This window comes from Orycteropus afer, unplaced genomic scaffold (assembly GCF_000298275.1).
Source record: "Orycteropus afer afer isolate SDZICR_OR568_19922 unplaced genomic scaffold, OryAfe1.0 scaffold00042, whole genome shotgun sequence".
In the NCBI taxonomy this organism is placed as follows: Eukaryota; Metazoa; Chordata; class Mammalia; order Tubulidentata; family Orycteropodidae; genus Orycteropus; species Orycteropus afer.
In genome coordinates this window covers 7105324-7127564 of record NW_006921629.1, presented here as the reverse complement: position 1 = coordinate 7127564, position 22241 = coordinate 7105324, and the positions used below count along the sequence as shown (strand labels likewise).

The window sequence follows — 22241 nt, the reverse complement described above, 5'->3', positions numbered from 1 at the left end:
GCTCTGGGTTAAAGAAGTTGTCTCTAGACTGGGTGGGTGGGGAGGGCAGACAGGTAGGCATGTGGATGTGTCTCCAGGGAAGTTCTTTTACTATGAGAAGGTGACGAGCTTAGGTTGCCTACAACCTCACTCGGAACTGACCACAGGTGGAGAGCTTTGGGATTGTCAGCACATGGACTTTGTTGAGCAGTGTCTCTTAGCTCCTCAGAGCTCCCATAATTTTCCAGGGGTGTGTGTGTGTGTGTGTGTGTGTGTGTCTGGTAGAATTTCTTTGTGCATCTCTTTTCATGTGTGTCAGTGTGATTACATTCATAAACATACTCCTTTGAAACTGTGCAGTGTGTGTGCGTGTGTTTCTGAGTCTGAATGTGGCTGTATTTTCTCATCTGTTCATCCTCACAATCACCCCTCTACCCCCCGTGGTCCTTCCCGTGGGCCTGGTGGGCTGAGTTGATGACTGTTTGCTAACATACTGTTTTTCTTTGCATGCTGCATGCTGGTCCTTTGCCTTACAGAAGCTGCTGAAGGTAAACCTTGTTTCTTGTTAGCTTTCCCTAATTACCGTGATTAGACACATGTTGGCTGAGGCCGTATGTCTGCATGGGCTGCTCCCTTCCCCTGCTACTACTTTGCCTCCCCACTGTTGGGGTTTGGGTGGGTTTCTGTGATCTCCCCTCGCAGACACCTGGGGGTAAGAGGGATGGTCTTAATGCACCGTGTGGGGAGATGCTCTATCATGAGAAGTCCCCCACAGGTACCAGTCTCTCTTGTCATAGGTTGACTCATCCTCTGATGTTGTCCTTCCCCAGGGTGGGCTCTCCTGGAGCCAAACCCTCTGAAGGGATGATCTTTTCACCTGACTGCGTGCCCTCTGGTGGCAGCAGTGTGGACTACTTCCTCTGCTGGGACTTGCTCATTTTCTCCACCCCTAAGGGACACTTGACTGCTAACCAGAAGGCTGGCGGTTCAAACCCACCAGCCACTCCTCAGAAGAAAGGTTGGGCAATCTACTTCCCTAGTGATACTGCCTCGGAAACCCAAGGAGGGGTCGCTATGAGTCAGGTCCGACTTGACGGCACATAACAACAACAAGGGATACAGGAGGAGTCTCTATGAGTCAGATCTGACTCAATGGCAATGAGTTTCAGGGACACACGTGGCATAGTGCCTAAGGCATGTGATTGCTAACCAGAAGGGTGGTGGTTCAAACCTACAATCCACTCCTCAGAAGGAAGGTCAGTCAATCTACTTCCATAGTGATACTGCCTCGGAAACCCGAGAAGGGGTCACTATGAGTCAGATCTGACTCCACGGCAGTGAGTTTGAATTTTCGGTTTTAAGGGATACAGGAAGCACTGGCAGCTGCTGGCTGTCCCCATTCTGCTTGAAGCCCATCTCATGTCATCAAGGATGATTGTTTCCTCTGGAATATGACCACTCCCCAGCCTTACAGGCGTGAGGGAGCCAAAGGGCACAGTGGTCATCAACTGGCCCAAAGAAAAAGACTCAAGATGCTAGTTCCTTTTTTCCACCCTCCAGCTGGGCGCAAACAGTTTGCCCGCCATGAGTGGGCCCAGAAGGCTGCGTACCTGCTGGGCTGCAGCCTAGAGGAGCTCTCCTCAGCCATCTTCAAACACCAGCACAAGGGTGGTACCCTGCAGCGCTCCACCTCCTTCCGCCAGGGCCCAGAGGAGAACGGTCTGGGAGAGGGCACAGGTATGTGGGGCTGTGGCCATCTCAGGGCTGGGAAGACTTCTGGGGTGAATGGATGTTTTTGTCAGGAGGAGAGACCAAGCTCCAAGACCTCATGCCTACTTGACTCTGGGAATGTAGGGGGGTGTACCCAGGTGGGGAGTCCCAAGGAGCGGGAGATAAGCTGATCCTCTTGCCCCACAGGCCACAAACTGAGTGCCCTGGAGTGCTTAGAAGGCATGGCTTCTGGCCTCTACAGCGAGCTCTTCACCCTTCTTATCTCCCTGGTGAACAGGTAAGCGCCAAGTGGGCCCAGAGGACTGCCCTGCTTCCTGCTTTGGCACAGGTGGAGTCCATGCCTTTGTGCCTGTGCAATTGCTGAAGTAGAGCCGCTCTCCACCAGCAGAGGGCTCACGGTTCCCGTGGGCTGGAGGGAGGACAATCACGATGTCCTTGCCAGAGCCCTGGGCAGCTGGGCAGGGCTGGGGATTCAGCTTTGGGCAGGGCTGGGCTGCCTGGGCATCAGGGGCAGACCAGGCCAGCTCTGATCCATGCTCTTCCTGTGAAGGGCTCTCAAGTCCAGCCAGCATTCGCTCTGCTCTATGATGATTGTGGACACTCCAGGCTTCCAGAACCCTGAGCAGGGTGGGTCGGCCCGTGGAGCCACCTTTGAGGAGCTGTGCCACAACTATGCCCAGGACCGGCTGCAGAGGCTTTTCCATGAGCGCACCTTTGTGCAGGAGTTGGAACGATACAAAGAGGTAGCACTCACCTTCAGCCCCTGCCTGAGGCGTCCTGCCCCACCCCACCAGCCTCACCCCAGGCAGGCCTGGCCCCTCCAGGGAGGGCATCTTTCCCACTGGCTGCTCTTCCCAGCTTTTTGTTTTCTCTTCATTTCTGCCCCTTTACTCTCTGGAGGTCCCTGGGTGGCAATAATGGTTTGCTCTCAGCTACTAACCTAAAGGTTGGCAGTTCAAACCCACCCACTGCCAGAAGAAAGGCCTGGAAGTTTATTTTCATAAAAATTACTGCCAAGAAAACCCTATGGAGCAGTTCTGCTCTGCAATACATGGGTCACCATGAGTCAGAGTTGACTCATGACAGCAAGGGAATTGGGTTTTTTGGTTTTGCTCTCTGGAGTAAGAATCTTTTCCTGCCCCCCTTGTCCCTGACCTTTGGGCCTTATTTATTTTATGGAGAGTTTGCTCTCCAAGAAGCTGCAGGTGTGTTCAGGGTCTCTGGAAGCCCTCATTGCTCACCTTCAAAGCACCTGGCAAGGCCCTGTAAGTCGCTGCCAGGCACTTCCTGCTTCCAAGTGTGTCTGGGCCTCGCCCTGCTCCCTCCTTCTTGTCTGTTATGATGGTGGTTGCTTAATTAGGGACCCTCCACAAAGGGCGCCCTACGTGGGACAAGAGTAGGAAATCCTACCCCACATAGAGGTGAGTTGAGCAAACCGGGAAGGATATTTATCTTGGGTACAAGAAGATTCAGGAGGAAAGTAATAGCTGTCTTCAAGTGTTTCAAGGATGATTGGGTAAAACTGAAGGTAGGCTTATTCTGCATTGTCTAATCAGCTGATGCAAATAGCGGGAAAATGTGACTTTAGCTCAGGATTAAAGGAGGTTAGAAGAATTTCACCTATCCAAAAATACAGTGGGAGATGGTGAGAAATTTGCCACTCAGGAATACTGAAAGGGAGCTCTTGCACGGAATGGGAGGTTGGACTTGTGGACCCCGGGGCTCCCTCTTTGCTGCATGCTCACACATGACCCCTCGTGCTCATTGCCTTCCTTTCTAGGAGAACATTGAGCTGCCATTTGATGACTTAGAGCCAGCCTCAGATGACTCCGTGGCCGCTGTGGACCAGGCCTCACATCAGTCCCTGGTAAGAATTCCAGTGAGGGTCTGGAACTAGCCTTTTCTCTCATTTCTCATTCTTCTCCCTGTGGTCAAGCACTCCCTGGTGAGCTGCTACCAATGGTGCCACTGTGGGCTGAGGGAGAGCCTCAGCACTCAGTATATTCTGCCAGGAAGGTGGGACTTCTCCCCAGTACAATGGGGACCACAGTGGTGTCTGAGCCAGGGGGACATTATACTTTGCCTCTCGCTAGCTAAGGCTTAGACCCTGTCCTGTGAGTGCGGCTGAACCTTGAGCCTGTCTGCCTGGAGCCCTGGTACTTTCTCCTAAGTAGCAAGGGCCTGGATGGATCCAGAAGACAGTCATCCCCTCCCAGAGTCCACAGGAGGAGGACTGATGCAGCCAACAGAGCAGGGCGAGGGGGCAGCATTCTGCTCAAAGAGGGAAGTAGTGCCAAGCTATAAAATGCCCACTGAGGGGCTGTCACGGGTGAGCCGTCACCCCTCAGCCTCGAGGGTGGGCTTTGTCACCCTTTGTACTAGTGTCTTGGGCATCATGGTGCCTGGGGGACTGGCTGGCTTGATGAGCACTTAGCATTTGGTGATTGTCCTCAATTAGGAAAATTGCATAAAGTGCTTTATTGGAGAATTGGCATTTTTGCTAGGCTGCTGATCTCCCTGCTTTGCTTTGATTCCAGCTTCCCTCTGCCTCTTCCCTATGGGAAGGCCCTGCTTAGCTAGCACAGGAAGGTGGGGCCCAGAGGAAAGCAAGTGTCCCCCTGGGGATAAATGCTTAAAGTGCCCAAGTACCGTGTCTCCCCAAGGAATTTGGATTTCCTTTCTCCTGACACCTGGGCTCCCATGGCAGCCTCCCTCAAGGGCCTTTACCATTCCCAAGAGATATAGGGAAGTTAGTACATGTCACTTAGGAGCAGCAGTGGGTCAGACAGTGTGTCTGGAGGGGACTTGGCCATCCTTCCCCTGCTTAGGTCTTCCCTATCAGATGGGCCTTGGAGAAGGAGCCCCTCAGGGCCCAGCCTACCACTCACTATCTGATGGCCTCATTGCTTATTTCTGCTGCTCAGCTCTAGTCACTGGGGTATTTTACTTGCCCATTGGTCCTTGGCCACATTCTGTTTCCTTCTGGTACTGATACCACACCAACTCTCTTGGGCAGCTGTAGGAAGGAGATGAGGGCATCTGGGGCCATTGAGAGGGAAAATATTACTTCTCTCACTTCTTTTTTCATCCTGTCCCTAAATGTCAGGCCAGAATGGGGTGCAGGGAGAGCTTAGTCCTTCCGGACTAAGGAAAACTTGAGAATTCCATAGAAATTCCACAGACCTAGTTTGTTTGGCCTGCATAAACTCTTTTTTTATTTTTTTATTGTGATTTGGGTGAAGATTTACAGAGCAAATTCACTTTCCATACAGCAGTTCACATATACTTTGTCTCATGACATTGACCACAGTTTACCACAATGCAACAGCTCCCCTCCCACTTCCTCCCCATAGTTACCTCTTCCCAGTGTCCATCCCTCCATACTCTCCTGCCCCCTGTGCTGTCTCCCTGTGCATAAGCAGCCCTTTTTTCTCCCATGATTGTTCTCTCCAAGGCATGTACCTACTTCAGGTAAATGTTTAACTCACATGCCTGTACTTTGTTTGGCTGGCAACCACAGGTGTGGGTTCAATTCCAGACCTGAAGGGCAGCTAGGGGCCATAGTCCCAGTGGTTACACCAGGCTCTACTGGATCAGCAAACCTGGTCCCCACCTTTTTTTTTTTTTTTTTGGCCTGCATAAACTCTTTAACTCACTGCTGTCGAGTCGTTTCCTACTCATAGCGACCCCTCCTTGGGTTTCCGAGGCAGTATGTCTATGGAAGTAGATTGCCCCCAACTTTCCTTCCGAGGAGTAGCTGGTGGGTTTGAACCACCAGCCTTCTAGTTAGCAGTCAAATGCCTTAGGCACTATACCAGCAGGGCTCCCTTGGCCTGCATGGTACATTATAAATCAGAATTCAAGATTTCTACCTTCTCTTGAAGAACTGGAAGATTCAGCACACTAAGCCAGTGTTCTCCCAGGACAACAATTGGCTTGAAGTAAGTGGCTCTTACTCCCTAGAGATGAGGACACCTACTATCCAGCTTGCTCCAGACTCTTCCCCTTCTGGCTGCCACATCCATTACATCACCTTTCTTACACTTTGGCATGAGGCTTTATGACCCTGCTACGGCCCACCTGCAGTGACCTGAATCCTCTCTGATTCTTCTCTTTCAGAGTGTCAGTGTCAGAGCCATTGTTGTTGTTGTTGTTGTTTGCGGTCGAGTCAGCCCCAACTCATAGCGACCCCTCCTTGGGTTTCCGAGGCAGTATCACTACGGAAGTAGGATTGCCCAACCTTCCTTCCGAGGAGTGGCTGGTGGGTTTGAACCGCCAGCCTTCTGGTGAGCAGTCAAGTGCCTTAGGCACTATGCTGTCAGAGCCATAGCCGACACTTACTGAGAGCTTCCTTTGGGCCATGCACTGAGCTTAGGGCCTTACAGACTATATCCCATTTACACATGGTGTTAACACAATGAGGGCAGTATGGGCCACTAGCCCAAGCCCCTTCTGACCTAGCAGGGGACGAGGTTAGAGGAAAGCCTCTGGATATGGAATTGGGTTAATAGGAAACTTCAGTCTTTGGCGTCTTTGGACGTGAGTCTTAGGAATCATTTTTGTTATGGGTTTCTTTCTGATCTCTTTCTCCTTGCTGCCCACTTGCCCCTACCTCAAGGTATCAGCAGCGAGTGACGGGAGCTGCAGTGTATGTGTAGTGTGTTTGTAGTGTGTGGTTGGGGTCAGGGGTCCTAGCTCCTTTCCATCAGCTCCATGTGACAAGGTGGGATTTCTTGTCTTCTCCCATAGGTCCGTTCGCTGGCCCGCACGGATGAGGCAAGGGGCCTGCTGTGGCTATTGGAAGAAGAGGCACTGGTACCAGGAGCCACTGAGGATACCCTCCTAGAGCGCCTTTTCTCCTATTATGGCCCCCAGGAAGGTGACAAAAAAGGTAGATGACATCCCTGGAGGGTAGCTCCTCTACTTCCTCTCCAGAGGACCCACCTGTATAGGGTCCAGGTGGATAGCTGGCATGTTCCCAGGGGCTCACTGAGTCCCTGGGCTTTGTGTCTATGCCATGATATTCCAAACTCTGCTTCTCCCACCCTCAGGCCAAAGCCCCCTCCTGCGCAGCAGCAAACCACACCATTTTCTCCTGGGCCACAGTCATGGCACCAACTGGGTAGAGTACAATGTGGCTGGCTGGCTGAGTTACACCAAGCAGAACCCGGCCACCCAGAATGCCCCCCGACTCCTGCAGGACTCCCAGAAGTAAGAATACCACTGTCCGTGCCTGATCCCCGGGGCTGTTTCCTGGCCTCCCTTCCCCTGGGGTTGTCTCAGAACCTCCTCCTAACAAGGCAGACAGCCTTCCACTTCCTGAGAGACAGCAGCCAAGACTAGTTAGCCATGAGGGCATGGGGGTGACCTCTTGAAATAGAGTTGGGGAACAGACATGGTTGAAGAGTTCTATAGTCTTAAATTTGAATGACACCCCACATTCTTCAGAGAGGTCAGGGACAGCCCTGGAAACTCCTCGATCATATAACCCCTGCTTCCATTCATTAATTCTGCAGATGATTATTGAGCATCTACTTTGTGACAAGGGCTCTTCCAGGTGCTTGGCAGCAAGCAGTGAACAAAACCAAAACCCCTGCCCTTGTGGAGTTTATGTTCTAGCAAAGGGAGACAGATAATGAACGGTGAACATGATAAGTAAATTATATAGTATGTGAGAAGATGCTTCACTCTGATCTCTCCTGCCACATTAGAAAACTCCCTTCCCTACCTGTGCCCTCCTTATTGATGGAGACGTACAGGTACCCTGCCTACCTCTCAGCTTCTGCCCACCCTCAATTTTCTCTTGTTGTTTGAAAGTCTCTCTACAGTTTGTCTGCAAGGTATGGGACATGTAGCCCCAGACCAGATAACCCAGGGCCCTGGCCACTAGAGTGTGGTTTGGTGCCCTAGGAGCTGGGAGGAGGAATGGCTGCTATTATTCCATTAATGTGACTCCACCCCACTTCTTTCCACCTTCCCCACCCTCACCTCCCACCTCTGGCAGAAAAATCATCAGCAACCTGTTCCTGGGCCGGGCGGGCAGTGCCACAGTGCTGTCCGGCTCCATTGCGGGCCTGGAGGGTGGCTCGCAGCTGGCGCTACGCCGTGCCACCAGCATGCGGAAGACCTTTACCACAGGCATGGCAGCTGTCAAGAAGAAGTCACTGTGTATCCAGATTAAGCTTCAGGTGGTGAGTGTGGCAGCTCAGGCCCCGAGACCCTTCCTTACCCCTGATGGTAGGCCTGGACATTCTGGGAACACAGAACTCCCCTCTGACTTGCCCGTGGTTGGTGGGGTCTGCTCAGTGCAGCTGCCGATGAGCAGGTCCCAGGTCTAGTGAAGGCAGAGTTGTCCAGGGTTTGCATGTCCTGAACAGTGGTGAGATACCTGCCACCCTTGCGAAGAGTAGAGAGGCTGCCACTGGTTCTGTTCTCCTGGGCACGTCATTAGAGCCTACTGAGGGCAGTGCCTTCCCCTTTGGCAGGATGCTCTCATTGACACCGTTAAGAGGTCGAAACAACATTTTGTGCACTGCTTCCTGCCTATGTCTGAGGGCTGGGCCGGGGAGCCCCGGTCCGCCTCCTCCCGCCGGGTCAGCAGCAGCAGTGAGTTGGACCTGCCCTCAGGAGACCACTGTGAGGCTGGACTCCTGCAGCTCGACGTGCCCCTGCTCCGTGCCCAGCTCCGTGGCTCCCGCCTGCTTGATGCCATGCGCATGTACCGCCAAGGTAGGCCCTCCTTCCCTCTCGATTCCTGGGTTTCTCTTCTGGAGCTGCCCCTGCCCCTTCCCTCCTGTCTCAGGACTGGCCTGAGGTCTCCTTTGCTCCCTTTTCTGCTCTGGTGTCTCCTCTGTGGGATCTCCCTTCTAGACTTTGCTAGCCTACAGCTTGTTTTTTTTCTCTATTTTCTTCCATCCCACTGACTCCTCCTTCTTCCTTTCCCATCTATATTCAAGTTCTCTTTGTCCCCCCTCTCTGCCCCCTATGCCCTGCCATATGTCCCCACAGCTCCCTCCTTCCCCACATCCGTGGTCTAGATAGATCACCTCTGCCCACAGCAGCAGAACAAATGCCCATGCAGAGCTGTCTGCCCAGTGGTGGTAATTGCCTCCAAGGAGCAGGCCAGAGGCTGGACCAACCCCCATTGAGAAATTAGGTGCTAAATATCTCTGCAGTACTTAAAATTCCCCAGAAAGGTCAGACAGACCACCCTTTTCATGGATCCATGCAGAAGGGACAGAGAGGATGATGATAATAGATAATAGTAGTTAACATCTCCAGACCATTTGCTGCATACCAGGCCCTGGTCTAAACTCTTCACACACATTAACTCATTTAATCCTCATCACAACAGCCTCATGAGGTAGGTACTATTGTCCTCCCCAGATGAGGAGACTGAGTCTCAGAGAGGTTAAGTAGCTTACCCAAGGTCTCACAGCTTGTGAGTGTCAGAGCAGGATTTGACCCAGGCAGGCTGGCCCCAGAGTTCATGCCTCTCAAGTGAGGTTTTGTTTGCTTGAGAAATTATGAGTTGCTGGGTTTCTGCCCCTTTTTCTTTGGCTAGATGAATAACCAAGGTCCTACCCACCCACAGCTAGGTCCCCACAAGGCATCCCCATTGGGACTGTCACTTTTCCTTAGCAGCCAAAGCCAGGAAACGGGCTCCCTGCTCTACTCTAAATAAATCATCGCTTTGTCCCCATGTCTTGATATGGAGTTGGTGTTTATTATTTCAAAACCAGATTGTTACTGCTCTGAACCAAAATCAATGTGCTTTACTCAAACAAGCAGATCGATGAGGCCAGCAGCAGCAGGCCCCCCTCCTCACACCCGGCCCCCAGCCACCATCGATAGCGCTGATGATTAATTAAGATGCCAGGCGTCCGGACCTGCTATCCCGGCCCATCAATTTAATTGCAATTCAGATACAATCAATAGCTCACTTTGTCTTGGCCCCTCAGCGGCCCCCGCCTCCTGTTTCAATTATCAGGCACACGCATCAGCCTCATCTCCCAGTTGGAGGATTTCCCAGAGCTAGCTAGCCCAGCATAGTGGAGCAAGTCCCTGACTAACTGTCAAGGGCCCAGGTTTGAAGCCCAGCACTGCCTCCAGCTGCAGCCTTTGTGACCCCAAGCAAGCCAGTCACTCCACCTCCTGAGCCTCAGTTTTTCCGTGTCTGGAGGAGGAGTTGGATCTGGTCTATGGACCTTTCCAGTCTGAAATTCTGCATTCTGTAGGAGGAATCTCTTGGTCCTCCACCGTGGGTTCTCGTGTCCTCGGGGTGACTCAGTATAACCTCCTGCTGGCCCCCATCCTGACCTCACTCCACCCTAGAAGCCATCTCCCCCTCCCCCTAACTTCCAGGCAGCTTCATGCTCCCATCCCAGAGTCATGTTGTTGTTAGGTGCTGTCCAGTCAGTTTCAACTGATAGTGACCCCATGTGACAGAATAGAACTCCTACAGGGTTTTCTAGGCTGAATTTTTATGGGAGCCGATTGCCAGGTTTTTCTCCCACAGAGCAGCCAGTTGGGTTCAAACCACTAACCTTGGGGCTTGGTGGTGAGTGCTTAACTGTTGTACCACCAGGGCTTTTTTCCCAGACAGTAGGGGCCTTTATCGGTGAGAGAGAATTTACAAGTGTTACTGGTCACCTGGCCTGGGGCTCAAGGTCAGGATGGAGACAGGGAGGAGGACCCTCAATGGACTTGAGGGAAGGAAGAGAACATTTGGTCAAATGCCCCCCAAGTGAGACAGACTATTCTTTGTACCTATTTTCTCATTTAATCCCCATGACTACCAGGTGAGGTAAGCAGCAGTATCTCCATTTTATAGGTGAGGAAACTGAGGCTCTGAGAGGTGAGTGACTTGCCCAAGGTCACATGATCTTAAGAATTAGGGATAGGATTCAAATCCCAAGCCCATGTATTTTTCCTTTCAACTACTCTCTGATGCCCTGTTTGTTTTCTTTTTTCCTTTTTAAATCCTTAAGACATCATTCTTTCTGGGCCATCATAGTCATAGTCTTGGAGGTCTGGAAGGGATCATAGACATCATCCTGTCTTTTATCCGCATAGCATTTCTTGTCGGTGGTCAGCCATCTTCTAAATGTATGCCTTACTGGCAAGGAACTTACTTCCTTCTAAAGGAGCTCATTCCCTTTTTAAATCTTCCTATCCCACTGTAAGGAGTTGTGGTAGCATAATGGTTAAAGCATTCAGCTACTAACCAAAAGGTCAGCAGTTCAAACTCCCCAGCCGCTCTGTAGGAGAAAGATGAAGCAGTCTGCTTCTGTAAAGATTTACAGCCTTAGAAACCGATGAGGCAATTCCATTCTGTCCTAAAGGGTCACTATGAGTCAGAATCAACTCAATAGCAGTAGGTTTGGGTTGTTGTTTTTTTCATTACTATTTTTTTGGTTTTATCCTACTGTGGCATTTGTGGTTCAGTGATAGAACTCTCACCTTCTATGCAGAAGACCCAGGTCTGATTCTTGCCCAGTGCATAGCCACCACCTGTTTGTCTGTGGAAGCTTGTGTGTTGTGTGGACTAAGACTAAGATGGACTAGGAAGAAAGGCCTGGTGATCTGTTTCTAATAATCAGCCAATGAAAACCCTATGGATCACAACAGTCTGATTCACAACAGTCACACGGATGGCCCAGGACCAGGCAGTGTTTTGTTCTCTTCTGCTGGGGATAGATACCATGGGTCATGGGCTGATTTGATGGCTACTAACAACAGCAACATCCCACTGTGTCCCCTTGGCCTCCTCTCCTGCTTCCTTCCTCTCAGCTGTCCTTGCCTGGGCCTGTCTCAACTTCAGGCTCTCCCCTCCAACAGTTTCTTCCCCTTCAATGACTCTGTTGCCCACCCTCGCTGCTGGCTGCCTGGGCACCAGTGGCTACTGGGGTGAGCTGGGAATAGGCGAGGTGTTGACTGACCCAGATCTGGGCCGGATCTCTCTCTCTAGGTTATCCTGACCACATGGTGTTCTCTGAGTTCCGCCGCCGTTTTGATGTCCTGGCCCCACACCTGACCAAGAAACATGGGCGCAACTACATCGTGGTGGATGAAAGGCGGGTAGGTCTGAGTCTCAGATCCCCACCAGACCTCTCTCTCTCTGCTCAGACCCTCTGAGCAGCTGCTATTCTCTAGATGTCTGCCATCCCTCCCCTAGAGGGAGCAGGTCTGGCCCTTTGCTCACACTCCTGGGTTTGGCTAACCAGCGTCAGAACAGGAGCATGGCAGCCAGGCTATGGCAATGTGGGGAAGGCAACCTGAGGCACGTACTGTAAGAATCAGAGAAGAAGCACCCTCTTTGGAGGCCCGAGCAAGGAATGTCTTCTCCTTGGAGAGCTAGACAATAATTCAAGAGCAAGCAAGGCCAGGGCCTGCCAGGTGTTGGATTAGAACTTGTATTTTGTATGCCTCACTGATGGCACCTGAGCCCATCAGCCTTGCCCTCCAACTCAGGGACTGGCTTCTGCAGCAAGAAGCAGTCTAGGAACAGGGAAAACATCTCTCCTAGGGGAATATTGATGTTACAAGACTTCTTTGGTGCCAGGGATGAGCATGAAGTTCAAGGACCCTTTGCCAGCCCACGTTGGTAAATTCATGGCTAGAGAATAGAATGTCTCCCTGCCATATTTAGGCTCTCGCTTTGACCTTCAGAGGCAGCTTCTCAGAGAGCCAAAGGGCTCCTTGAGTAGAAGAACCCTCCTTTACCGTGCTCTGGCTTCAGCACCCAGCATGACTCTGAAAGTTCAGATCTGAAGATGATTTCCCTTCTTCCTCTCCTCTGCAGTCTGTTCCCTTCGGCCTTCCCAGAAACCTGCTCCGTCTTAGCTTGATTCTTTTCCTTTCCCTCTTCCTTCAGCCTCTTCTTCTCTATGGGCTCTTTTTTTCTCAGTGGACAAACATTCCCCAGACTTTCCTCTTTGAAAGGAGCCTTCTGTCAGGGCTGTCAACCCTTTCTCATGCTGGATTATTGTTCTGTCTCTTTCCTGCTCTATACCATCAAGTTAATTGAAAGCATTGTCTAATACTCACTTTCCTCCTGCTGCCCCTGCCGCCATTCATTCCTCTACCCATAGCTGCCTGATCCCTACTCACCTTAGGACTGGTCTTCTCATCTCCCTATGCCCTCTGTATTGTCAGAGCCAATAAGTACTTTTCTATTTTTATTACTTCAATTCTTGGCAACATGCTCTGTTGACAACTTTGTTCTTTTTGAAACATTCTCTGCTTGGCTTCTTTGCTGCTACTCTTGGTTTCCTCTTTGTGTGCATTCTTTCCTTATCACCCTCTGACCTTCTCCTTTTCCACCTACCCCTTTGATCTCTCTTCTCCAAAACTTTCCTTGACTGCATGCATTTTCTATTCTATATCCTCTTCCTGAACAACCTCACTCACACTCGTTACTTCAATTACTGCATATATATCGATGACTTCCAAATCAATACCTCTAACCCAGGCCTCTCTCCCAAGCTCCAGACATGCATTTCTATCTAGTGGGCTTCTGGACTTCTCTACTTGTATGCCCTACAGCACCTCAAACTCAGTGTGTTCACATCAAACTAATTATATCTCCTCTCAAACCTGCTCTTTCTCTTATATTCCTTATCTTTAGGAATGGCACCATCACCTAATGAGTTATATAAGTCAAGAACTTTGGCATATCCCTAGATTCCTCCTTCTTATATACTTCCCTATGCCCGTAGAATCCAGTAAGAATACTGCCTCTATCTCCTTGATATCTCCTGCACTTTCCTGTCCTCTCTCCCCTTTGGGTTAGACCAACTTCCTCTCCTATGGGTTACTGCTGTAGCTGCTTAAGTAGGAGGTTTCCATCCATCTTACACCCAATGCTAGTAGGACCTCAGTAAATTGCAAATTGATCATGTCTTTCTCTGAGAGAACCCTTCAGGGGCTCCCAAAGCATATAGGGGCTCCCATGCTTTGGCCACATCCACCTCTCTAGATGCACATTTAGCTGCTTCCCTACTCCCACCCCCTTCATTCCAGGTAAACTACTGGGAGTGTCCTCAGTGCATTCTGCTGTTTTAGCTCCCACACTTCTTGTTCACACTGGTTGATCCCTCTCCCCTACTTTGTCTAGCTAATTCTTACTTGTAATTGAAAACTCCACAAGCAGCACTCCTTCAGAACTCCTTCTATGATCCCCTTGTCTGACTTAGATGCCTTCTCCTCTGTGTACTTCACTAATTAGCTTGTCTGGCTTCCCGACACGAGAGCTTGTTCCTTGAGGAAGAGGACTCTTGAAGTCATCATTATGTCTCCAGAGTCTAAAACGGTGCCTGACACTGTGGACATTCATCGGAAATGTTTGTTGAAGAGTCTCAGACAGAGAGGGAGAAAAATGAAGAACAATAAATAAAATTCACAAAAAGATCAGACTTTCTGAGCTGACAGAGACTGGAGGAATTCCCAAGACTATGGCCCTAAGACACACCCTTCTGACCTGGAAATTAAGTCATTCCCAGTGACCACCTTTCAACCAAACAACGGACAAGCCTGTAAACAATAATTGTTCCTTAGACCAATCAATTATATGAGATAAAAAGGACTTTTGCCCAAAAGCAATGATGAGAAGACAGGAAGGGGTAGAAAATCCAGATGAAAGGAAATGGGGGCCCAGGGTGGAAATGGGGAGAGTACTGACACATTGTGGGGAGTGCAACCACTGTCATGGAACACTTTATGATTCATACTATCAAATGGGAAACTAATTTGCTCTTTAAATTTATGCCTAAAGCACAATAACAAAAATATTTTTTAAAAGTATTTGCTTGTAAAATGATACAACCACTGTGGAAAGCAGTATGGCGATTCCTTAAAAAGCTAGAATTAGAAATTCCATTTGACCCAGAAATCCCATTATATATCGTAAAGAAGTGAGAGCCAGGACAAGAACAGATACATGCACACCCATGTTCATCGCAACACTTCCTACAACAGCAAAAAGATGGAAGCAACCTAGGTGTCCATCAACAGAAGACTAGATAAGCAAAGTATGGTATATTCACACAGTGGAATACTATGCAACACTAAAGAATAATGTAGAATCTGCAAAACACTGCATAACGTGGATGAACTTGGAGGACATTATGCTGAGCAAAATAAGTCAATCACAGAAGGACAGATAAAGTATTAGTTCATTATTGTCAAAAGTTAAGGAAAGATTTATACATGGAAGGAAACTTTCTTTGTTGGTTACCAGGGGTGGGAGGGGAAAAAAATGCATTGACCCATGGAGGGAGGGGACTATTTGCTGAATAAATAATAGATTACATGAATAGGCAAAGCCTTGAACGGAGATGGGGAGTACCTGGGAGGGCTCCCTGACAGAGGCCTCTCTCCGCAGGCAGTGGAGGAGCTGCTGGAGTCTTTGGACCTGGAGAAGAGCAGCTGCTGCATGGGCCTGAGCCGGGTAAGTTGTCCCTAAAGGAGGACAGTCAGGCCCTCCCTCTCTGGTCACCCTGGTCCAAACAGTTGATCATCCCCTCTACTCAGATCAGACTCAAGTCTCCCTGCTCAGTCAGACTTCAGAAGTTTCTAGAGCCCCTTCTTAGGGATTACTCCTCAAACTTGCCCCTTCAGAGATAGGGGCCAGGAAAGTAAATGTTCCAGCTGCAGTAAACTTAACTTTCCCTCCCTCTGAATAACAGACTCATTCAGTACCGTGAGCACCTGTGATGTTAGGAGGAATTGGATTGCAGGACTTGGTTCTGCACTTGGGCTGAGCCCTGGTATGGGGAGTAGGGGAGACAGAGGGGCTTGGCTCAGGGAGAGGAGGGCTGGAAGTAGGCAGAATGGTCAGGGGGCAGAGCCCCCTTTGGTAAGTGGTCTAGGGCTGCCAGCATCCAAGAAGAGCAAGCAGGACATGGTGTGGCTGCGTCACCACCATCTGCCCACAGGCCAAATTCCTCATCAGAAAGGAACGTGGTACATAAAAGACAGGCACGCCCGCCCCTGGGTGCCAGTCTGCTACATCACTCCATGCCAAAGGGTCAGCTGAGCGTTCCTTCCACCAGGCAGGGAGTCCTGCACACCCCTCTCCTCCTTGACTAGGAGCTTGGACAGGCTGCATCCACGTACGTGCTCCAAGGGCTGAGGTGGGAGGGAAAGAGTTGGGAGCCAGAGAGAGGGTCTGAATCTGTCCACCAATCAGCAGAGAAGAAAGTAACTCTGGGTCCCAGGACCCCAGTGGGGAGTATGGGGTAGAAGAGGATGCTTGCAAAAAAGGCTTCAGTATTACTTGTCCCCTGCATTCTCTCTGCTCCTCTCTGTTCTGCGTTTTGAGCGCCCCCTCCCTCACTGTGGATCCCTTTCCCTTTCTGTCTCTGTCTCTTTGTGTCTTCCCGTTTTTGTCTCTGCTGTCCTTGTGTTCCATTTTTCTGTTTGTCTTTGGGAGTCCCTGCTGGTCTCTACTCCTTGCTTTCTGGCTCTGTTTTTGTCTGTCACACTCCTTACTCTCTGTGTCTTTTGTCTTTTTGCCATCCTCTTTCTACCTCATTTTCTCTATTTTTGTTTTCCCTGTGTTATGTCTTCCTCCCTGGGTCTGCCTGCAATCAAGGATTTTACTTCAGCGCCTTGGTTTTTCTTGGGTTGGCTCGCACTAAGGCACTCCATCCAATGCCCTGGCACCTCCTCCAACCCAATTCGTAGCTTCGCAGGCATGTCTTGGGCAGGAGAGGGCCTGCCATCTCAGGCCTCTGTCCTGAGTCATCCTAGGTGCCCAGCTGAGGCAGGCGAGCCCCAGAGCCCACTCCTGCTCTAGGGCAAAGCTGGGGCAGAGTCATTGTTTTCTCCCACCTGGTTTGGAAGGGGAAGCTCAGGCCTTGTAGTCTGTGGCTCACACTGGCTGCTGAACAAAATTCCCTGTGTGCTCTTCACATTGCTTCAGAGAAAGGAGGTGTTAATCTGAGCCCACCAGTCCCTAAAGGTTCAGGCAAGAACTCTGGGGGTCAGAAAGCCTCCTGACTTTGGACAGTTTTGTATAAATGGGTATTTTGAAGAGATGGTCTGCAGCTTTCACCTGATACTCAAAAGAATACTTAACCCCAAAATGTACAACTGTTCTAGAGATTTTGAGGCTCATTGCCCTAGTCTCTCAACAATCTTTTCTCTTTCCATTGTATTTCTGGGCCATTCTCAGCCCCACCCTGGCACCTCACTTCTAGTCAGTTAGCTGTGTGTATTGACCAAGCATGTTTGCCCACCTCCAGGGGAGAACTTAGATATTTTCTACCTACTGCTGGAATTTCTGGCTCATGCATTGTGGGAAATTGAGGCACAGGTAGGGCTCAAGTCCTGTGAGAGATCCCAAGCGTGCAGCCCCACATGTGGGATTTGGGGAACGTGGAAGAGGGCTGAGCTGGCTTTTCCAGGCTGGCCTCAGGGGGCTAGGTTTTCCTGGAGTCGCCAGAGGCACAGCTTTCTCAACAGAAACTCTGGGCCCTCTCCCCTCTTCTTCCCTGAAGGGAGGCCTTAGGGTACTGTACCTATTGGCTCTGAGCACATTTATATAACCTGTGTCTCCCAGGGAGCTCAATCTTCTCTTTACCCCACAAAAGGGAAGCTCCTGTGTTCTGTGCCAGGTGGCAGTAGATGTATACCTAGCTGTGCTTTTGCCCTTTCTCAAGGATACCAGGGTTTTTTTTCATCTAATCATTTTCTCCCTTCTTCCTCCTCTCTTAGTAGGGAAAATTTTACCTGGTCACAGGTCAAAGCACCAAAGAAGGAGCGGAAAGGCTGGGTGTGGGGATGCCCAGCTGGTTCCTCACACTTCTGTCCTTCAGCCCCCAAACCTGTATGACAGGTCCCTAGACAGGCCAGCCCCCGCGCACCCCACTGACTTCATTATGAGAAGATGAAACCTGGGGGTGGGGGTGGGGTGCTGGCACATGAAAGAGGAGACTTGAAATGAAACCAAGTGAGGAGGCTTAGGACAAAGGGCAGCAGCTTCCCTTTCCCCCTACCTCTTCCTCCCCTTCTTTTTCCTCCTCCCCTGCCCCCCCCCAAAAAAAACCGCCAACCCCCATCCACTTCACCTGACTCCAGGCATCTTGATGTCAGAGGCGGCTGGAGTCTGGCTGGACTCTGCTGTGGGTGTGGGTCATTGGCCATGCTGTGGGTAGTCCTGGGGGAAGAAGCCACCACAGATGTTGAGGAAGGGCGTTCCCTCCCTGTTTGACCAGTGACTTTATTTCCTTCCTTGCCCCAGGTATCTTCCCTTGGGCTTCCCTCTCCTTTCATCTCCCTTTGAAGTGAGATTTCCCACTTTACTCCTCCCCTTTCTAAAACCTCCCAGCCCCCAGCCTGGCCCTTCTCCCTAAGCCTTCCCAGTGCCTCTTCTCACCGCTCCCCTCCTTTCTTGGGCACTTGGATATCCAGCTCCCCATCTTGCTTCCCTTTCCTTTACTGGGCCGCCCCTGCCCTGCCTCCTGCTCTCACCTGGCCTGCCTCTCCGCAGGTGTTCTTCCGGGCAGGCACCTTGGCAAGGCTGGAGGAGCAGCGAGATGAGCAGACCAGTAGGAACCTGACCCTGTTTCAGGCAGCCTGTAGGGGGTACTTGGCCCGCCAGCACTTCAAGAAGAGAAAGGTACTACTCTAGCGATACCCACCTCCCACTCCCCAGCCTAGATGGGTGAGCTGAGTTCCTGGGGTGGGGTTGGGGATGCAAGGGAACATACAGGTTCAGGAGGCTAGTCTTGTAGGCTGAGTTATCATTATCTGGAGAAGAGGCAGGACCCTGCCAGGGGCAGCATGCTCTGGGCCAGGGAGGGGAGTGGCAGCTCCCTTGGTGCCAGCAAGTGTGGTGAGGGTCCCCAGGGTGAGGCTGTGTGGCCTGGTCAGAGGGCTGTGTGGGGGGAGGGACGTGGTGGGGAAGCAGGGCCCAGGCAAAGGTAGGCTCTGGATCATAGGCTGCTCCATGAAGATTAAGGAGCTGTGTCAGCGACTCCTTTTCTTATTAGCAAGTCCATAAAACAGCCAGCACTGCCGCCTCTTGTGTTTCAGCAAGATTAGGTTTTATAGCACGTCTAGGCCAGGGTGCTAGAAATAATCAGGCAGCAAATAAAGCAGATGAAATTATTCCTAATGACGGTGGAGTGGTTAGTGCCCAGTACGGTGCTCTCCAGGCCAGGACTCTGCCTCTCCCTGAGGGACAGAGGGAAGCTGGCATGGGAAGGGGTTGACCTGGGGTCAGTAGAGAGGGGCCCTGAGTCCTGCTGCACAGCGTCCACCCCATTGCAGATCCAGGACCTGGCCATTCGCTGTGTGCAGAAGAACATCAAGAAAAACAAAGGGGTGAAGGACTGGCCCTGGTGGAAGCTCTTTACCACTGTGAGACCCCTCATCGAGGTGCAGCTGTCAGAGGAGCAGATCCGGAACAAAGACGTACGAAACAGCCTGAGAAGGGGATGTCACTGGGTGGGAAGGGGCTGTTGTTCATCCATGTGTGCAAGAGACTTTCTGGCTAGTTCTTGGGCTCCAAGTGCTTCTTTGTTGAGTCCAGATAGCTGGCCTCCTGGAACTGTCCCCATCAAATAGAAAGTGTCCCTCTGGGATGCTGGCTGAACCCCTTAGTAGCCTCATAGGATAAAATCACAGGCATATTCTGCATGTGGACAAAGAGTTAGGGACAGGAGCCCTCAGGGAGGCAGTGGGCTCTTCTGCTGGAAGCATGCCTCCTCCTTGTGGTCTGGCTGGAGCTTCACCAGCTTTGTTCACCCTGAGCGTGCAGATCCAGGGTCCACAGCTCTGGGGACAGGTAGGCCCCAGCCCCTTGCAGTGCCTGTGGCTCACTTTGCTCTTCCCTAGGAGGAGATCCAGCAGCTGCGGAGTAAGCTTGAGAAGGTGGAGAAGGAACGGAATGAGCTGCGACTCAACAGTGACCGATTAGAAACCCGGGTGAGTGACTCCTGGCACCAGACAGCTTGGCCCGCCCCTGCAGGGTAGCCAGACCCACTGAACACCCCCCAACCCCCGGTGTTCTGGCTGAGGTGAGACAGGCTCTTCAACTAGTAGTGGACTCCCTCCCCCACCCCCAGATCTCAGAGCTGACATCGGAGCTGACAGATGAACGTAACACGGGAGAGTCCGCCTCCCAGCTGCTGGACGCCGAGACAGCAGAGAGGCTCCGGGCTGAGAAGGAGATGAAGGAGCTGCAGGTGAGGCCAGGGCCAAGGTAAGGACAGCCATGCTAGTGGGCTGCCACACCCTAGTGGCCATCTGCCTCCCCCCAAAGACAGGTGGCATCCCTGTCTGCCCTGGGTAAGCATGTGACCAGGGTCTGTGTGGTTCAGGGGACGAGTAGTACTGAGTGAGCGTGGAATGGCACACTGAGTGCTCCACTATCCACCTCATAATCCTCTCTTCTGCAGACCCAGTATGATGCACTGAAGAAACAAATGGAAGTGATGGAAATGGAGGTGATGGAGGCCCGTCTTATCCGGGCAGCGGAGATCAACGGGGAAGTGGATGATGATGATGCAGGTGGGCCTGTGGCAGGAGGAGCTCGGCAGTAGCCTAATGACCATGCCCCTCCTCCAAGGCCATCTCTCCTCTGCAGGGTGGCTATAAAGCTAAAGTGAAATAAAGAGATGAGGAAGTAAAGGGACCAATGAATGCAGGGGGGCTCTCATGTTATGATAATGGTATTGTCTGAGGGCTGTGGTCCTGGCAGTCCCTGGCGAGAGGACAGTCTTCTCCCAGCCAGTGGCTCCTCCCATCTTGGGAAACCATCATTCCAGAGACCTCTCTGAGTCCCTCGGGCTGAAGAAGGGCCTCTCCCACAGCTGCCCGCCTCCGTCCCATCCTGCTTCCCTTCTGTCCCTTCTCAGGGCCTCTCAGCACCTAGCCCTCCCTCATCTGCCCCCAACCCCACAGGTGGTGAATGGCGCCTAAAGTATGAGAGAGCCGTGCGGGAGGTGGACTTCACCAAGAAGCGGCTTCAGCAGGAGTTTGAGGACAAACTAGAGGTGGAACAGCAGAACAAGAGGCAGCTGGAGAGGCGGGTGAGTCCAGTGGAAGGAGTTGAGCCCTGTGGCTAGGGAAGGGGCCCAGTGCCACATGCCAGCTCAGTGAGTGGTGGAGGCAGGCAGGCCCTCAGAGGAAGAGGTCAGGATTGGTGTGTTAGCCTGTTGGTGGCAGAGGACAATCAGAAGTAAACTATTGTGGGAGCTTCTAGGTTCCCCAGATGACCCTGGTTACATCTCTCATCCTTGGGTCTGTCTCCTCACTCACCTGCCTCCTCACCTTCTCCCTAATACTTCTGGGCTTCTTGATGGCTGCTGACCCTACCTCCCATCCTGGCCTCTAGCTTGGGGACCTTCAAGCAGACAGTGACGAGAGCCAGCGGGCTCTGCAGCAGCTCAAGAAGAAGTGCCAGCGGCTGACGGCTGAGCTACAGGACACCAAGCTGCACCTGGAGGGCCAGCAGGTCCGCAACCATGAGCTGGAGAAGAAGCAGAGGAGGTGGGTGGGCCCCTGCCCTGGGCTGAGAGGGCCTTAGCACCTCCTAGAACAGTCACAGGCAGGGATCCTTGGCCCTCTCCAGGGACAAAAGAAAGGAAGACCTGAATTTGGCCAGGGCCCTTGCCTGCTCATCCAGGAATGTGAGTGAGGCTCACTCCTGACTCTAGGAAGGGTTCAGACACATTCCACTGAGGGCCTGCTCCGCCCTCTGCACTCAGATGTGCTCCCAGCTCCACTCCTATTCCCATGGAGCTATGCCTGCCACCCCTGTCCCCACCCCAGTCAGGATGGGCATTAGCCATACCCCATGCAGGAGCCCCTCTATCACATCCATATCCCTTGCCCCTACTCGGCTCCCCATCTCTCTCTATCTCGCCTGAGCTATACAAACACACTCCTCTGACTAATACCATTAAACTGCCGTGCCACTTCCATCTCATTATGGTAATGACACAAAGGGGGGGCAGCCCTCACAGAAGAAAATCCAATCTAAATTAATTTCCCTGACTGAGGATGGGAATGGGGTGCCTTTATTAGCAGCACTGAGGAACCCACACACCCTGGGAACAGTAGGATGCCCCAGGGAGTGGGAACAGGGCCCATTTCCCCTCGGCAGGAGAAAGGATTCTCAGCAGAGACATCAGTTGCCTTTGTGAAGGGGCAGCCCTATCCCACAACCCACAGAGTGGGAATGGCGGAGCGGAGTCCTTCCAATGACCCTGGGATCCCCCCAGCCTCCTACACACACACCATCTTCCCAGCCAGGGGCTGCTTCCGGGGGAGTGAGGGGGATTGGAGGGTTTATTGTTCCCCCTCCCTCGCCCTCACCCAGCAGTGACTCTTGGCTCCCCTAGATCTTCTCTTTGCCCCACCCTACCCTTTGACTCAAAGGCGGCACCCTTAGCAGGACCCCTCCCGAGCACCCCAGTGACAGTGCCAGCACGGCCTAGTTACTGTGTTGCCGCACTCCCTGCTGGGCAACTTATTAGGTTCCAGCTGCCCAGGGTTTTCTTACTATTTTTCTGATGTGG

The 22241-nt window shown here is 51.8% G+C and overlaps 1 protein-coding gene across 1 annotated transcript in view; it reads left to right on the top strand.

The window, feature by feature from the left end:
* The window catches only part of MYO18A (myosin XVIIIA), a 106373-nt gene that overhangs the window by 63043 nt on the left and 21089 nt on the right, over nt 1-22241 (top strand). Inside the window, exons 12-29 of the mRNA XM_042780506.1 lie at nt 516-527; nt 1540-1716; nt 1897-1987; nt 2261-2453; nt 3491-3577; nt 6460-6601; nt 6762-6921; nt 7715-7901; nt 8196-8439; nt 11681-11790; nt 15095-15160; nt 18206-18334; nt 18988-19131; nt 19555-19644; nt 19785-19904; nt 20118-20229; nt 20623-20750; nt 21056-21210. Of these exons, the coding sequence (XP_042636440.1) occupies nt 516-527; nt 1540-1716; nt 1897-1987; nt 2261-2453; nt 3491-3577; nt 6460-6601; nt 6762-6921; nt 7715-7901; nt 8196-8439; nt 11681-11790; nt 15095-15160; nt 18206-18334; nt 18988-19131; nt 19555-19644; nt 19785-19904; nt 20118-20229; nt 20623-20750; nt 21056-21210 (2347 nt within the window). The remainder of the gene's footprint in view (nt 1-515; nt 528-1539; nt 1717-1896; nt 1988-2260; nt 2454-3490; nt 3578-6459; nt 6602-6761; nt 6922-7714; nt 7902-8195; nt 8440-11680; nt 11791-15094; nt 15161-18205; nt 18335-18987; nt 19132-19554; nt 19645-19784; nt 19905-20117; nt 20230-20622; nt 20751-21055; nt 21211-22241) is intronic.